Source organism: Microtus oregoni, unplaced genomic scaffold (assembly GCF_018167655.1).
Source record: "Microtus oregoni isolate MIOR12 unplaced genomic scaffold, Mior012 000021F_ref0000039, whole genome shotgun sequence".
Taxonomy (NCBI): Eukaryota; Metazoa; Chordata; class Mammalia; order Rodentia; family Cricetidae; genus Microtus; species Microtus oregoni.
This window is the reverse complement of record NW_024543080.1, coordinates 22,287,319-22,305,992: the sequence shown is the minus strand read 5'-3', so window position 1 is coordinate 22,305,992 and position 18,674 is coordinate 22,287,319. Positions and strand designations below refer to the sequence as shown.

General features: G+C 46.1%; 2 protein-coding genes across 2 annotated transcripts in view; both read right to left on the bottom strand.

The window, feature by feature from the left end:
• Positions 1–18,674, bottom strand: part of Fryl (FRY like transcription coactivator) — a 231,706-nt gene that overhangs the window by 194,070 nt on the left and 18,962 nt on the right. The window lies entirely within an intron of this gene.
• On the bottom strand, positions 7,809–8,866 carry LOC121460933 (protein ABHD11-like). Its single transcript, XM_041671632.1, is given in 1 exon segment — positions 7,809–8,866. A coding segment is annotated over 1 exon segment (912 nt). The 3' UTR covers positions 7,809–7,954.

Genomic DNA, 18,674 nt, shown 5'->3' with positions numbered 1-18,674 from the left:
AGAAGGATGTGTGAAAAAAAAAACGGGGGGGGGGGGGCCTATGCATTCCACACAGCTGCAAAACACAGACACACTGTGAACAACCATGAGAAGACCACCTGGCTACATGAAACAAGCAAGTGACAGAAGAACACTGTGTTGGATTCTGTATTTAAGAAAATAGCATGTTAAGCTGGGTGTGGTAGCGCAAGCCTGTAATTCTAGCACGTGGGGGTGGAGACAGGAGGACCCTGGCGTTCTATACAGTGCATCAGATGCCAGCTTAGGCTGCAGGAGACCTTGTCTCAAATGGAGCTGGTGGTCTCAACAGCACTTAAGTTACATCAGAAGAGGGTCAAAGGATCACCAGAAGAGGACGGTAAGGGGGCAGGCATGGGAGAGGTAAGGGCTGTCTTATCGTTTGACTTCTGAAACGTGTGTTTCCAACAAAATTCAACTCCAAACAAGTTCTCAAAATGAGCTGATTCCTCCAGATTCATAAAGTTATGTACCCCAGGGTCGCCTTTCTGGGGGGAAAAATGGCTACTTCCCTCCTTGTCCCTCAGGAGGACCCCGGAATCCAACACACTCTGAGTGTCGACTGGATACTGGCACTCCATGCAGCAGTGAGCGGGCCGCAAACTCTCTTCTGGGCACTGTGAAGCTCTCCTGTGGCCCAGGAAGGTACCAAGCCACACCGCCGAGACTGACGACAAACACAGCCGCATGTGAATGGGCCCTCTAAAATGTCCACAGCACTGACTTGACTCGAGAACTCAAACGCCTAGAAAGTTCTACACGCAAATGTTGTTTGTGTTATTTCCAAAAAAAAAAAAAAGGCATCTGAAGTGGGGTAAAAATAAATTATGGTTTACTGGAAGATGCAGGATGCATTACACTTAACCTAGAGCTTGTAACTGAATATGATGGATTAACCACAAATTCTTTTAGTGGGGTTGTTGTTTTAGCAGTTGAGAATTTTGTACAATGTGTTTTGGTTCATATTTATCTCCCTCTTAACTCTTCCCAGATTCACCCCCATTTCCCCAACCCTACCTTTGTGTCTTTTTTTTTTTTTCTTAAACTTGTCAAGACCAATTTGTGCTGCCCAAATATTTTGTAGTGTGTGCCTTCCACTGGAGTGTGGTTGACCTACCAGACAGAAAACTGCCTCTCCCTCTCCCAGAAGCTAAGGACGGGATTTCCGTCCCACCTCCCTTCTCCATGGCGGGACTTGGTCTGGCTCGGGCTTGCACAGATCTTGTGGACGCTGTCACAATGGCTGTGAGTCCCTCTGTGCAGCTGCCTGCTGTGTCCAGAAGCCACTGCTTCCCCCCCCCCCCCCCCCCCCCCCCCCCCCCCCCCCCCCCCCCCCGCAATCATCCTCCGCCTCAGGCTCTTACTCTCTCTACTCCTCTTTCACCACGATCCCTGAGCCCTGGGAGGAAGGATCCGTGTATCCGTTCCCTTTAGGGCTGAGCATTCTGCATCTGCTGTTTCTGGTGACTTAGCAAATTGTGGGTCTCTGTGTTAATCACCAACTACTGCAAATCGATGCTTCTCTGTTTTCACTCTGTCCCTGAGCCGCTCTGATAGAGTATAAAAGTTCAAAATAAAAAAATAAATAAATAACCCAAAGATTTAAAAAAGAATGGGATGAATGAAAGAAGCAATCTGGGCTGGAGAGATGGCTCAGTGCTAAGAGCACTGGTTGCTCTTCCAGAGGACCTGGGTCCAATTCCCAGCACCACATGGTGGCTTACATCTATCTGTAACTTCAGTTCTGGGGATTCTGATACCCACACACATACATGCAGCCAAAACACAACATAAAATAAAAATAAACTAATAAAAAAGCTCCTCAATAAGAAAAGAAGAGGCAATCTTTAGTAAGATAAATTTAATATAGTTCCAAAAACAATGTGCAGAAATGTTACTAAGCAAAAAAAACCCTAAAATTTAAAAATTGCTGTATTCACTAATATACATAGTGCATTACAGTAGACATTGTAATAGACATATAAAGTGCATGTATATTCAATATATGTATGTATACAGTACTGTATACATATATACAAGTATATTCAACATATACAGTAGACACTTGGTATTTGTTGAATTGTTACTAGTAGTAAGGGTTCTTCTGAGGGACAATCACGGATATACAATGCCAAAATAAATTTAAAATATGAAAGGAAAATACTTTTATTTCTAGGCAGTGGTTTAAAAATAAGTGATGTTTCAGTTATGATCAGCTGATCTGGTCCGTCACCTGGTTACCCTGTCCCTTTAAGACACAAGCCACGCCCCCTCCCAGACCCTCCCCTCCCTCCGATGGAAGCAGATACCCTGCTTCCTCTCTTTCCATCTCTCTCTTCCATCTCGCTCTCCCTCCCTTCATAACCCACTGGATACACTCTAGACTTACTCTGCATGATGTATCTGTCTGTCTCTCACCGGCCACGGTCCCCCACCCACCAAGGTGAGCCCCCCCCCCCAGGCCTGGGGTCACCAGCCACAACCCCTCCTGGGATCACAGCCCTTCGTGAGACTGACCTTCTCCCACCTTATGTCTTTTAAAAAAGAATAACAGTTTCTCTTCCACTTTTCTCCCAAACAGTTGTTATAATGATGAACAGAAAACCCACTCTTCAAAGTAAAATCTCACGAGGAAGGTGCTAGGATGGACGTCTGTGCCCGCTCCCAAACTCACATTCTGACACACTAACTCAGTAGAGGACGTGGGGACTTTCAGGGGAGCCAGGTCGTGAGGGTGGGGTCCCCAGAGTGGCAATGCTACTGTCCCTAAAGGCACAGGAGAGCTTGCTTCCTTTATCTACCAAACCAGGAAGTGGGCTCTCTCCAGATACCAGATCTGCCTTGGCCATAGGCTTCTCCACCCCCAGGACTTGACTCAGCAATATATGGCATTCCAGTGCCACATTCCGTGCCGACTAAGGCTGATGGCACTAGGCAATAAGAACATGGCTAAAACCCTCACATACCACTAGTGGGAACAAAACGTCAGAAGAGCAACTCCAGAGAAATCTATATGCTCTCCAAAGGATAAACACCACCCAGGAATTCCACTCTTGGGGTTACAAACACAAAATGAAAATATATACCCCCACAAAATGCATGGTTATCATACCCTTTTATGCAATTGCCAAGGGTGGAAATAACCCAAACGTTACCCACTAATTAATGGTCAACTGAGGTAAGGGTACCTGCTGGAGTATTACACTACCACAGGAAGAAACAATGTACTGACGTGTTACACAATGTAAATATACTAACTGAAACAAGCTGACGTCCAGAGCAGACAGATCTACACACAGAGAAAAACAGATGAGCAGGCACCTAGGAACCGAAGCAAAAGGGGGAATGATGAAAACACAACAATCAACTGTGGAGATGCAACTGTCTGTGAGTTCACAGTAGCCGCGACTTGTAATAGTCTTTAAGTTGGTAATTCATAGTGGTATGGGAATTATTATCAACAAAACTGGTGCTCTCTTAAAAATAACTATACTCAAACTTGTTTATCAATAACCTAGTACCTGCAACATTATTTGCTATGTTGCTCCTTTATAGTCTGGGAAAGCCTTGGGCCTAAACATCATACCAGACTCCTGCCAGCCATAAGAGCAAGGAGAGCCAAGGCTTCTGGATTTCAGCCTCCAGAAAGGCTATTGGAATCAGAGGGTCCAATGCATTTTTCTCCTAACAGAACTACATGTCAGCCAGGAAGAAAAAAATTGTCCTATAATCTGCTCAGGTCAGTGTGTTTATTCTAATTATGTAATTTAGCCAAGTATTACACATCAAGAATGAGAGTGAAAAGAAAATGTTTTGTCTCTAAAAATGAACTTTTATGACCTAAAGGAAATCACTCTAAAACACATTGTACAGAAAATGCCCTGACTGTATTTCAAAAGATTAGCAAATTTAAAATATTTATATATCTAGTTATAAAGTGTTTAAAGTATGTACTTTCCAACTTATTTCAAACAAGTTTCCTTTTCTTGTGTGTGTGTGTGTGGTGTCTGTGTCTGTATGTGGTGTCTGTGTGTTTATGTGTGTGTGAGCGTGCGCTCACAAGAGTGATTATGCGTGTGCATGGAAAAGCCTGAATGACTTGACTTTGGTGTCTTCCTCGATCTCTGCAATTTACTCCCTGGCACAAGGCTGCTCTGGGTCAAGAGCTCGGTGTGTCCTGCCTGCACTAGCTCACAGCTCTCTCTGAGGAGTCCCTGCCTTTGCCTCCCAAGTCCTGGAAGGACAGTACTGAAAAGGGTGCTGAGATCCCAACTGTGACCCCCATGGTTGCCTGGCATGCACTTTCTCCTCGGAGTCATCTCCCCAGCCCCTTAAATAATAAGTTTTCTGTTAAATAATCAACTGTCAGCATATTGGGCTACAAATATTATATGAGAAAGCCTCTGAAGTTATTGGGGAGTAGGGGAAGAGTGTTGTTTGTTGCTTTAAAGATGGGAAGTCATATGCCCCGGGTAGGCCTCAGCTTCATTATGTATGTCATGGAGATCGGCCCTAGACCCCTAAACCCTTCTGTCCTCATCTTCACCGTGCCTGGCTGTATACGTTATTTTTCTAAGGAACTAATACAGGGACTAGACAAGATGGCTCGTTCAGCAGTCAAGAACACTGCCTGCTCTTGCAGAAGACTCGGGTTCAAATTCCAACAGCCTCGTGGCAGCTCACGACTCTGTAATTTGGTCCTAGAGAACACCACAGCCTCTTCTGGCCTCATTGGCAATTCACGTACATGGTGCACAGGCATATACGAAGGCCAAACACCCATAGACATAGAACAAAAATAGATAAACCTTGCTTTAAATGGACTAACACATGTTACTATTACTCTAAAGAGTGCCCAGCCCTGCTGAGTACCCTCTGAAGAAGACACCTGGCTTGTCAAGTCTCCACACCAACTGCACCCCCATCATCTCGATGACACTCCATCTCTTCAACTGGATGCAGCGGCCCAAGGCCAACCCCATTTGGTCAACTCAGGCCCCTGGAGTCCCCCCTTCCCAGGCACTTCACCCCCTGGACATTTTACTTCTAATCCTCCTTTTTCCAAAGCTAAACTGCAACTCACCTATGTATTCAGGTGACTGTTGTATCAAAATGAAAACGAAGCCCACAAAACTGGAAAATCTCCTCAGTCATTTACACTCACGTATGAACTCCATGGGCCTCTTCTCTGTTGGGAGCAGTGAGACCCACAGATCCTGAATTTCTTGTAAGCAACTTGTTTTCCCCTGATCTGAGTGCCTACAGCTGCTCTGAGCACGAGACCTTCAGGAGTTCCTGATGGCAGGAGAGTGGTTTCTGGTGGGTTTGGCTGGGGCGTGGTTATCTCTATATAATCTGCCCATGAACACATTAAAGGAGGCATTCTTGGGGAATTCAAGGATGACCCGTGTCTCTGTCTTTCTGTCTGTGTGTGTTTGTGTATTTTAACCTTCAGCCCCCTTGCCCGAAGCTCGCATACTGGTTGGGTAATAGCGCACCGAGCGCAGACACGGGGGTGCGGTGAGCGGCACTTCTCCTCCTAGGACCACACAGCTCCACCTCCCTCTTTTTAAAAAAATTATTACACTATTATTGTAGGTTTTTTTGTTGTTGCTGAGGAAGACGCTCCCTCCCTCCACCATATGGGTTTCAAGTTTGTAACCCCAGTCATCATGTTTACCTGCTGAGCATCTATCTCCATAGCCTGCCATTCTTGTGACTCGCCTTACTCAATCAACCATGAGCTGCGACTCCCAGTCCTGGAGTACTAAAACAGAAAATACCCTTCCACTTGACCACAACAAAAGGCTAAGTGGGAGTCCTACTTGGTCTCTGCCCTTCCTTCTTTAGGGACCTTACTGTATCCCAAGCTTTGCTTCCTAAGACACAGTGCGGCCAGCGATGCCTACCAGATAGTAGGGGACCGCACTGTCCTGGGAGTCAAGATTGTAATGAAAAAGACAAAACCACCAACCTATGTCCCTAACGTTCTCTCGACTCCGCTTCATACAAATATGTCTCACACAGTCCTGCACCTACATCTGCCGGCCCCTTTCTGCGATTTGGAATGTCCTGCCTTTGTGTCTATGAACTGAAACACTTCTAAAGATGTTTTTAAAGTAAAAAGCCTCTTACCCACTCAAGAGCCTTTGGCTTCTCAGCTGCAAAATGAGAACAATGCCTTTAAGGGCTATTTCATGAAGCTTCCAAAGGACTGTAGAAGTACCCTGAGGACTGTTTGGTGTAAACTTAGAACAATCACTGGCAGGTGTCACTCAACACTTTTGCGTTGTTGTTTTGTGAGCACAATGAGAACCCAAGAAACATTTTCTCAATTGACAGAACAATGGAAAATGCCTTTTCCAGCCACCAAAGAGCAGCTCGGAGAAGGAAAGAGAATTTCCAACAGAGCTTTCATCTTGTGGGAATCTCACAGACACACTATGCCAGACCCCACTACTTGATGGCTCTTGGTTCACTGACACATATGGAAAATGCGACCGGGGGTGGGGGGTGGGAGGAATCTCTGTGTGTGTGTGTGTGTGTGTGTGTGTGTGTGTGTGTGTGTGTGTGGTGATGGTCATGACATGTCCTCTGCCATCCTACCTGTTTCATAGCGCACACAGGATATTCACACCCACGTCCAGTCACCACCATCATCAGACTCCAGCTCTCTCTGCATCTTGCAAAACTCAGTACCCGTGACACAGTGATGCCCCATTACCCTACCTTGGCCTCTTCCAGCCGCCCACCCACTTGTCGTCTCAGTGAACTGATGACCTGGTATCTCACACCACTGGGATCACAGCTACCTGCCCTCTGGGGATCTGGCTTATTTCACCAAGCACAACGTCTTCAAGGTTTATACCTGTTACTTTGCTTTTCAACAAGATCTTCAAGCCCACTCAAGGACACAGCTTAAGTACACTGTAACTGACGTATATTATTGGCACTACCCCGAAGAGCTGGATGACTCAGACAAAGGGGGGGGGGGCATATCCCTCACTTGGCTGTGGGCATTGTGCCAGGTACTCTGGTAGGTGCGTTTCCCACGCCTCTTAATTAAGCCCACACAACTCTAAGGAGGTAGTTACTGTGACTCTCAATCAAACAAAGAGAAGAGAGGTTCGGAAGAACTGCAATCCCGTTTTCATCATGGAGCGTTTATCACCAGCTGACCCAAGCTTGTTCACATTTATGTATTCCATTCCACAACTGTCTGCATGGAAAGCCGCTGCTACTTTAACCCACTCACGGTGGGCGGGGTGGAGATCAGAAGACAAGTCAGCACAGACTGAGTGACGTCACACGGGGAATGTGTCACGTGTCTGTTACACACAGGTGTTCTTTGAGTACTCACACCTCCACTATTCAGAGGTCACAAACGATGGCAAAAGTGTGTCTATGTAAGCACAGCTTACAGCCCAAACGTCCTCGCTGGCCCTTCTCAAACTCTTGTCCATGAATGCTTTTCTTAGATGCTCAGAAAGAGGATGGCATCATTACTGCCAGACATATTTAGGGTTTGTTCCTGGATACAGATTCAGAGACCATAAAACACAAAGATAAAAGCCTAGTCCAGAAATCCAGTGTTTTAGAAAGGCAAACATAAACCTATCACATCCTTGGTTTTCTGCTATTTTTTTTTTTTTTTGAGACAGGGTTTCTCTGTATAGCCCTGGCTGTCCTAGAACTCAAGTTTGTAGACCAGGCTGGCCTCAAACTCACAGAGATCCACCTGCCTCTGCCTCCCAAGTGCTAGGATTAAAGCTTGTGCTACCATCGCCCGCCTAATTTTTTTTAAGAGAACTGCCTTTATTTATTAAAGGGCTGGACGACCTTTGTACCTCTGAGCCCTCTCAGTGCCCACCTGAATTGTTCCATGCAGAAGCAGGCAGCCCAGAGTTCCCTGTCTGCTCTTTCAAGAAGCCATTTCTTAGGCCAAGAAGCTGCTGACGGCATCGGTGAAGTCTTGGGGTTTGTCACTGTGGACCCAGTGGCCAGCATTAGGCACAGTCTGAATCTGGGCTTGAGGAAAGAGACGCCTAATCTCTGAGTGGTGGCTGGATTGTACATAGCTAGAATTTCCACCAATCAGAAAGAGAGTTGGCCCCGAGTAGGATTCATGCTGCTGTGGGTAGGTCAGAATCTTGTCCAAGTGCTGAGCTAAAGTCTCCAAGTTCACTCTCCAAGAGAACCGCCGATCTACCTCCACCAGGTTAGCGAGCAGGAACCTCCGAATGGCTGGGTCCTTGACAGTGGCACTAAGTTGTGCATCTACCAGTTTTCGGGCCTGGGAGTGCGGCACCTTCTCCGGGATATCAGCGGCCTTCATGGCTGCTATGTAGCTTCCTAGATATGATCCAGGTGTGGTTCCTACTGGGCTTACCAATCGCTCCACAACATCTGGCCTCTGCAATGCCAGCAGCACGGCTGTCTTTCCTCCCATGCTGTGGCCAACAAGAACGCAGGGCACCAGGCCCAGCTGTGGCAGGAGGCCCTGAAGGTCCTGACTCATGTCCTCGTAGCTTGCATCTGGATGGTGGGGATTGTCACCATGGTTCCGAGCATCCACTGTCAACACCCTCCTGCCGGTTCTTTGGACCATCGCCTTGGCGATGGAGTTGAAGTTGGTTTTGCTGCCGAAGAGTCCATGCAAAAAGACGATGGCTGGGAGTGTCGCCTCTCCATCTAGAAGGTTATAGGAGAGCGGCAGCAGCCTCGGTTCGGCGTTTCCTTGTCCACTACTGCGGCTGCTACTGAAGGCGACAGGCGCCGCCGAGCATTTGGGAGAAGAGGCACCAAGCTTCCCACGTTGGACCCTCCATGCTCACGCCCAGCGGAGCATGCCCACACTTACTGGCCTATAGCATGTGCTTCCTACGGATTGTCCTCTAAATTTTGTTTTTTAAACAAAATTACCTGAAGACTCTCTTTTTTAACTCAGGGTGAGAGATCAGACTGTGTCTACACACCTCGCGTACATGTCTTACATTGTTATGGTTTGAATCTGAAATAGCTCCCAAGAGCTCAGTTTTGGACTTTTGTTCTCCAGTGGGTAGTGTTATTTGGGGAGGTTGTGTGGTCATTAGGAGATGAAGCCTAACTTGAAGAAAGAAATCACTAGAATTGGGCCTCACAGGGTCATAGCCTGGTACCTGACCCCTGTCAAGCTCTCTGATTCCTGGTCACTGTGTTCCAATCAGTCCCTGCCATAGACTCTGTACACCATCAACTGAGCTGTTCCTCCCTGCCTTCCCCACCATGATGGACTGCAACCTTCTGAATGTAAGTAACAGTAAATGTTTCCGTCTCCGGTTGTGCTCAAAGCAATGGAAAAGTAACCGTGTAAATAATACTACATACAAAAATACGCATTTTTCCCTTTTCCTTTGGACTGAAGCGTCCCATGTTGCCCATTTTCTTCCTTACAGTTAACTAAAACTCTTTATTACTTTTGAAAGTCATTAAAAACTAAATACGTACTTCTAGCTTTCTCAATGTATCTTTCTTCCCAAGCTAACAACGTGAACTACCTCTAGAATGTAAAATGGTCTGGAAAGAAGCTGGGTTTTTCTAAGGGCTTCCAGTAGATCCCTGCTTACAATCGAAGTCTGCATGTCCCATTAAACTGTTGTTTTCAGAAAGTAATTTCTTTTGATCACAGTATGAAAAATGCTAGTCAGTTGAAAGGAAAAAAAGTACTGTGTTCACAAAATAACTTTATCCTCATCCATGCAAGAAGCCAGTGGTTTCCTTTCTGTGGGAAACAATAGGCCTTGGGAAACACATTCCCTGCTAAACGTCTTTGGCATTTTTCACACACAATTGGTTCAACTTCCTAATAATCACCATTTACCAGAAATGTGAAAGATAAAATCTATCCCGATACACAATGAGACTAAGCAAGCCAAAAGGAGACAGAAAGAAAATCGCAAAGGCTCCCTGAAGAAAGCCAAGGGGAGTCAATACTCCCGAGCCAACACAAACATCCCCCTAGCTAACCTTTAAGATGGAGAATGGCAGCCTCAAGGTGACAAAGTCTCATTGCGTTCTTCCTTCTGGAGGAGGAGGGTCACACCCACGAGCACACCCACATCTTCTAACATCCCCTCTACCATGAGGGAGTGGGGGAAGTCCCTCAGTTACTTCAGCATCTTCGTCTCCTTCTAAGACAAAAGCCTCCAAACAGTGGTCTCTCTTTAGTACTTCACCCTCTCTCCCCTTCTCAGTCTCCTTCACCCGTCCTGACTGTACTCCCAGGAGCCACTGCTCCCAACGCTCTCCACAGCTCCTGAAACTTGGGTCAGAATCCCACCCGAATCTTCAGTGCACTCAAAGGCAGCGTGTCTCCCTCCATATCTTAAAACACTCTCCACTTGGACCATGAGATGCCACACGCTATCCTAGCTTTATTTTGCCTGTTTTATGAGACAAGGATCTTGCTCTGTCGATCATGCGGCTGCCTTAGCCTCCAGAGTACTAGGATCAGCCAGGGAACGCTGTTTTCTTCCTCTCCCCAGGCACCCCTCCTCCGCTTCCGAGGCCAGCTCCCCAGAGGGCTCACATTCAAATCTGGCTATGCCAGTACAGAGCTGCCATCTGGGACTCAGGCCTCCCTCTCCTCTGACACCAGCCTGGCAGATGCATTGTCCCCTGGACTCACCTAAAGGATCCCAAGCTCAACTCTTCCTGTACCCAAATCTTTGCCTGTCCCTCCTGTGGTGCTTAGGTGCTTGGCAAACACAGCCATGGCTCCTCCAACAGTGCTTCTCATAGCCCTGACATTAAATCGGCACCTTTCCCAAACCTGGCCATTTCTCTCCAGGGCTGCTGCCACCTCAGTCACTGCCACTGTCCTCTCTGGCTCAAACCCATGCTTAACAGTGTTTCACAGACATGAGGAAACACATGGGCTCTCTTTCCCCTACTCTAGCCATAGCCAGCTTTCCAGTTAAAACAAATTTCCACAAGACGCGCCTGCACACATGCTCCCTCCATTCATCCAGACCATGCAAATGCCACCTCCCCAAAGAGGCCTCATGGACACCCCTATGCAAACTAACTGCTGCCCCCCATGCTCTCAATAACTTGATTTCTCTACAATGTCTACACTTGCCCTCCTGATGAGGCAGACACTCCCAAGACAGCCATTAATCACCATTTCCTTACTCCAAAGACTCAATAACCAATCATTGCTTAGGTAAACCCTGCCGTGGATGACACTAACTTTGAAAACATCCAGTGTCTTGCTCATATTTTACTCAATAAAATGAACACTGAATATCAGCAAAGCCCTGCATTTCCATTTAGCTGCTCTTGAAGGAGGTGGCCCAGAGAAACCGCAAGAGAGCTGAGCGCGTCTAGAATCTTCACTGCCACTGTGCGCCCTTTCTCCCGTGCTGAGGTGTAACCCCGAATCTTCAGAAGATGATATATCTTCAACGGGCTCCTCTCTTCCAATGCAGTAACTCAATCAAGCTACATGCAAACAAGCTTTAAAGGGAGAGAAGCCCTCAGAGGACGACCTAAGGTAACCTTGTTTCCTGCTTTAATGCCTGCCCCAGTGACTGCCACAAAAGAAAATATCCAAGCAGCTTAACAATTAGAAAGGGAAATGCCCCACTTTGTGCCGAATGTTGAGTTTGTTGGGGTTTTTGTTGTTGTTGTTTGCTTTCACATTTATTTATTTATTTATTGGGGGCCGGGGGTGCACATGCATGCCATGGCATAGGTGTAACAATTTTGACTCTCTCCTCCCACCATGTGGGTTCCTCAGATCCAACTCAAGTCCGCAGGATCGGCAGCCAGTGCCCTTAGATCCTGAGTCACCTCACAGGCCCCCAAATCATGAATTACTACAAAAGCACAAAAAGGTTAAGAATGGGGGGGGGGCGGTAAGGAAGGGTAAGCTCCGCACCCGGGCCAGGCAGTTGTCTGCTATGGTCTGCTAGCCTCCTGCCAGTTCACACCGCTAAGATGAGCCCCCAAAGAAAACAGTCGGCGCCCAACCCCTCCCTCCATTGAGTTTGTTAAGCTAAGTGCAGACTGCAATCTTCAACTGATGCGTCTAGCCCTGAGAGAAAGGCAAGAAGTAATTCCAGCTCCATCACAGCCACGCAATGGCACAGCTGGGGCAGCTCACCAGCGCCAGTCAAGGTGTGTGAGGGACACTCACTCACCGTGTGTGAGGGACACTCACTCACCGTGTGTGAGGGACACTCACTCACCGTGTGTGAGGGACACTCACTCACCGTGTGTGAGGGACACTCACTCACCGTGTGTGAGGGACACTCACTCACCGTGTGTGAGGGACACTCACTCACCGTGTGTGAGGGACACTCACTCACCGTGTAAGGAGAGGGTTGGTACAAGGAAAAGACCAGCGAGTGTTTAACTCAGATAGAAGTGGCCCTCAAAGGTGTGAGGGTAAAAACATCTGCTTTCTAAGGCAGCTGTTCCTTTGGGGGATGATCAGGATGGTGATTAAAACCACAAATGGGGGACTGGAGAGCCGGGGACTGCTCTTCCAGAAGACTTGCCCCACCACACACCTGGCAGCTCACAGTCCCAGGGGACCCAACACACCCTCTGCATGCATGGTGCCCAGCCATACATGCAGGCAAAACATCCATACACAGTAAGATTAAAAATAAATAAATAAAATAAATGAACGGATGAATAGGCAAAGGAGGGCTGGGAAGGGGCTCAGGAGAACCAGAGTGCTTGCTCTCCATGTCAAGACCTGGGATGGCTCAGCTGGTAAAGCGCTTCCCATGTAAACAGAGGGCTTGAGTTTTAGAGGCCCAGCACCTACATAAGAAGCTGAGTGCTGTGGTACACCGATCCAGTCCCAGTTCTGGGGAGGTGGAGAGATGGGTCCTGGAGCTCATGGGTCAGCCAGCCTAGCCAAATCAGTGAGTCCTGGGTACTGCGAGAGACCCTGTCTCAAAAAATAAGGCTGACAGCAACTGGGAAAGACACCCAGTATTGGCTTCTGGCCTCCATATATTCAAGCACACACACATATATACACATACATACATATATATACACACATACATACATATATATACACACATACACACATATACACACATACATACACATACATACATACATACATATACATGTAACACAAACACCAAGTTAAAAACTTAGCCAAAGGTTTGTAAATGTTAGTGGTCAACTATAAGGTGACTCTTGGTAACAACTCTTTCAGTGTTGCTGTTTTCTGGGAGGTTCCTATGGGAATACGTTATTTCATTACATAGCAGATACTGACATAATTGGATTGTGCTATCCAGCAAATAACACCAAGGCCAGCTATAGCTAGGAGTCCCAAGCTGGTCTACAGCAGGGAATAACTGAGAATATCCAACTACATCAACTGTCATAAAGACAATATTTTCGATGAGAAGGAGGTCTAGGAGCCAAGTCCTGGGGTGCCTAGCATGAAGAAGAATAAGAACCAGGAAAGAAAGCCGAGGAGAAGCCAATGACAGTCAGAGGCAATCCTTGACAGTGTGGAATTCTGGAAGCCAAGTATTTCCAGCTAATATGGCTAGGGTTTGTCAGTTTGACAGGTTCCAAAATCACCTGGGAAAACAAGTCACCAGGCACACCTGGAAGTCTCTGATTGTGACTGGCAGATCACCTTGATTAGATGGGAAGCCATGCAAACTCAGTCTAACAGACAGCGAAGCTCATGGCTGGGAATGGTCTAAGGCTGGTTGGTCCACATTACAGCTTCTCCCCGGAGGGGTGAAAGGACAAAGGCGCCCTCCGCCACAATTCTTCCAACTTTTCTCTGTCAGATCTCTCAAAAACACCTGTGTGGTGGCTGGTTTTATATGTCCGTTTTGGGCTAGGCATGGTGCCAAGGTGGTTGAACACATGTTTAATAATATCAGATTAATATATAAATTAGTGGGATAAGGAAAACAAACTGTGAGTAATTCCGATTACTCAGAAGGCTGACTAAGAGTTTCACAAGTTTAAGGCCAACCTAGAAAAGATATGAGGACCCTTATCTCAAAACAGGCAAACAAAACCCAACAGCCTCCAAACTGTGGGTGAGCTACATCCTATCAGGTAAAACCTTGAATGGAAAAACTCCAATCTTTCCAGAAGACTGGTAAATTTGGCCAGCAGACCAAATTACAACTCCTCTCTGGGTCTCCAGCCAGCCTGTCTACTCTGCAGATTTCAGACTTGCCAAGTCTCTACAACTACGGAACCAATTCCTTAAAATTTAAGAACTTCCAAATACTCTCATGTCTGTCTGCCCTCCTCTACCTGCGTGGACGTGCGTGTGTGCATGTAAGTGCGTGTGTGCATGCACGTACGCACGCGCGCGCGTGCACGCACACACACACTGACATCATAGTTTAATTGCTCTAGCAAACACTCACTAATACAATCCAAATTAGTATCTGAGAAGGATTTTTGCAACTAAGCAGACAATAAGTATGCTAAGAATATGAAGAGAGCCTATGACTCAATTTCTGAGACACAACAGAAATTAATAGGTAGGGAGAGATGACCGCTAATGGGTAAGGGACGTCTTTAGGGGATGATAAAAAAGTTCTAAATGTTTTCAAATTTAGGGGTAATATAAATGTTCAAAAGCCCATTGGAGGGCATGCTTTTTAAAACATTTATTTATTTTTGGACCTATGAGTGTTTTCTCTGCATGTGCACCACGTGCATGCAGTGCTCAGGGAGGTGAGAAACGGGTGCTGGATCCACTAGAACTGGAGTTACAAGTGCGTGAGACACAATATGGGTGCTGGGAACCCCAAACCCAGGTCCTCTGTAAGAGCAGCAAATGCTCTTAATGGCTGAGACATCTCTCCAGCCCTGGATGACATACTTTTAAAGAGTAGTTTTATAGTACATGAATTACACCTCAATAAAGTTGCTGTATACAAGGAAGGAGAAGAGGAAAGGAGGGAGGGAGGGAGGAAGGAGGACGGGCCTGTGAAACTAACAAGCATCATAAATAAGAGTGGCAAAATGTCAGCCCCTTCATAAGTTAATTAGTGTTTACATGTTCAAAGTCATTAAGTTATATAGAGAGCCTCAAAGAATCTTAGAGAATAGAATAACAAAGAAAGCCAACAAGTTAGTTGCATGTGCCTGGTTTAAAAAACAAAAATCAAAGGCTGCAGAACAAGGAGTTACATAAAAGCTAGGCCGTCTGAGAGAAGAGCTGCAGGGGCAAGGCCAGCATGGAGGTGTACCACTGGATGCCAACATGCGGCAGAGAGACAGGAAACCCATGGTAAGACGCCAGCCTGGGCAACACGGTGTGCCCCCCAAAAGCATGCATAAATGAAAACTATCGTGCACACACACACTGCATTGAGGGTGTGTGCTTTTACCTAAAAGTGAAACAACTGTGGGACGTAAAAACTTTGACTTGCATAATTCTAACCATTGCAAACGTCCATCCCACACTTAGGCTAATTACAGGGATCATCCAAACAGTGGAAGCTTCTCACTACACTTACCACAATGCTGTTATGTGCAAAAGGTTAAAATATTACTATGCTACGAAATCCTCAATAGCTCCAACCTACATGGTAAGAACAGTGTGCTAAATCATATAAAGAAATTATTTTGTGATGTGTTTGGTAGCAGTGGTGAACCTCGCTGCCCTCCGAGAGATAATACTTTTAAACAATAACGCATTACAAACAGTGCACATAAACACATATACACTCTGCACACACAGATATACGATACAGAGTGGGGACAATGGGTAACGGAAGAAACAGGAAGTTAAAACACAGAGAGAAATCCGGTATGGCGACACCAGAAAGAAAAAGTGCGTAAGTGTGGAACGATGAGAATTAAGATCTGATTTTGCGAGAACCAAGTCGTGATGAAACTGGGATGTGTGTGTTCAGGGATCTGGACAGACAGCATCAGAGAGCTTTTAGTTAGGCCAGCAGTACCAGTCAGAATCAAGTTTTAGAAAGTCACTCTAAAGGGGCAGATAGCAGAGGAAGGAGAGACTTCTAGACGGTATTCTAGGTGCCCGAAGTGATGCTTAGCTAGAATGACGAGTGAGGGAAACAGATCGAGGGACCCGGAGATGACCGATTAAAAGAGAACAGACAGAAGCAGAGAATTCTTGGTGACAGGGAGGAGATTAAAATCTACAGTCATTTAAAAAGAGGTAATTCAGGGTTGGGGATTTAGCTCAGTGGTAGAGTGCTTACCTAGCAAGAGTAAGGCCCTGGGTTTGGGCCTCAGTTCAGGAAAAAAAAAAAAAAAGAGAGAGAGAGAGAGACACTTCGGTTCCCTACGAGATCTAAATCAAGTACATTGTCGACTAGAAACTACAAGTACTGAAGAGAATTAAATTTATAAGAAATTGTGAAGAATATTGATGAATCCGAATGATCTCAACACAAAGAAATTAGGTTTGAGCTGATGGGTATGCCAGCTAGCTTGAGCTGAGCATCGTATATTAAATATCCAGTGAAATGTCAGGTGGTACCTCCATAAATACCTATGCAATTACAGGTGCACACATACATGTATAGGGCATGCATGTGTCACAGCACACACATGAAGGTCAAGTTGGTTGTCTTCCATCACGTGGGTCCTGGGGATCAAACTCAGGTCACCATGTCTTTTCGCTATGGAGCCATCTGACCAGTCCCATCGCTGTGTTTTAATGTAATATATTCATTTTGTTTGATCATTTTCTTGAGACAGGATCTCAATGTGCACTTTAGGCTGACCTCAAATTTATCATCTTCCTTTATTAGCCTCATGAATGTGCCACTATGCCTGCTTTAAGAAAAAAAGACAAAAAACAAAAACAAAAACAAAAAAAAAAAAAAACAGTGTCTTGATAGAGAACCTAGGCTGGTCTCAAACTCACAGACCTCTGGCTTCACAGTCCGGACTGCTGGGGTTTCAGAAATGAACCTTATCTGCTGTAGGTGGATTTTAAATCATGGAGAATTTCTTTTGTTTTTGTTTTGTTTTGTTTTGTTGTTTGGTTGGTTGGTTTTGGTTTTTTCTAGACAGGGTTTCTGTGTTGCCTGGAACTAGCTCTTGTAAACCAAGCTGGCCTTGAACTCACAGAGATCTGCCTGCCTCTGCCTCCCAAGTGGATTAAAGGCATAAAGCAAAAGTACACATATTACACTGGGGTTTTTCCCCCACCTTGGGTGCCCAAAGTTAGGAGGCACAGCAAAAGGAACTGGATTGCTCCAATACTGACCGGTCTAATTTGAACAAAGAACAGAGAAAAGGCCAGGCAGTGGTTTTAAAATAGGTCTGCAGATTCTCTGATGCTCCTGGGAAGGAGGGGGACCCTTTACCCCTCCCCTTCACTGAGGCATAAGTGAGGTCTGCTCTGAGGCACAGCAGAAAAGGCCACACTTAGCAACTGACAGTCCTCCACAGGAGTCCTGCCTGTGAAGAAACCACCGGAAGGGACCGCTCAGGAGTCCCAGTTGTGTGAATCTTCCCAGGTCAGTGCCAACTGAAACCCCTGGCCTTCTGTCTTGCAGGCAGCCTCAAAGGGAATCTAAAAGAGGAAGGCCTGGCTGAGCTGAGGAAACCTTGTATCTGTGAGCAAAATAAAAAGACTGTTGTTTCAAACCATGGCTTTTGGGTGGGTTTCCACAGGGCAGTACTGATACCACAGAAAGGTCAACTGCCGAACCAATAAAATCCTCCCTTGACCCGACAATGGGGGGAAAGCTGGTGAGAGCTCACGTAGGGAGGGAGACAGAAAGGATGTCAGTAAGCGGGGGCAGTGTGGATAAAAGAGAAAGTGAAGGAGAAAGGATCCTGAGTTTCCTCTCACAAATACACACACACACACCCCTAAAAAAAAAAAAATCAAAGGAGAAAGTAAATAGCATCCCTGATTTCTAAGTCATATGTGGAGAACTTCAAAACTCACCAAAACCTGACAATGCTGGAGCTCACTTTAAAGGGTTGCTTTTTTTACTTTATTCCAATTTCTTCATATATTCTTCAGATTAAAAACAGCTCATATCCTTCTTCCTGACGTCTAGATGTGGCTGCCATCTAAGAGGATCTCATTAAGCAGCAGATAAAACACATGAATCAATGAAGAACCGTCCTCCCATCCTCTGCAAGGGGCCCCTCCCCCCTGGCTGCCTCAAATTCCAGTTGTTTCCACCCCATCTGAACAAGTCGAGTTTACATCTTGGACTGTCATTCAAGCAAGAGGGAGACACTGTTTCAAAGTTTGTTTGTTTTTTTTAAAAAAGTATTATATTGTATTTTAAAGACAATGAACCGGTCTAACACCAGTCTTCTCATTAATAAGTGACTCGTATCAAAAGGAGATGCTAGCGGCTGGAGCCAAAGCTCATGCTCTAAACGTTTTCAGGAACAGGGTTCAAATCTCCAGCAGTCATCTAAAATCTGGACATATAGCATAAGCAAGCATCTGCGAGCCCCAGAGTCCCTGCAGAGAGAGAGGAAGCAGAGAATTCTTTCTCTCCAAGGCCACGGTCTAGGGAGCCTGCTGTATGCAGTGGAACAAGAGACCCTGTCTCAAAAGGCAAGGACCAACACCCGAGGTTGTTCTCAGACCTCCATATGCATGCCACACGCTGTGGCAAACATGCACCCACATTCATAGTCTCTCTCCC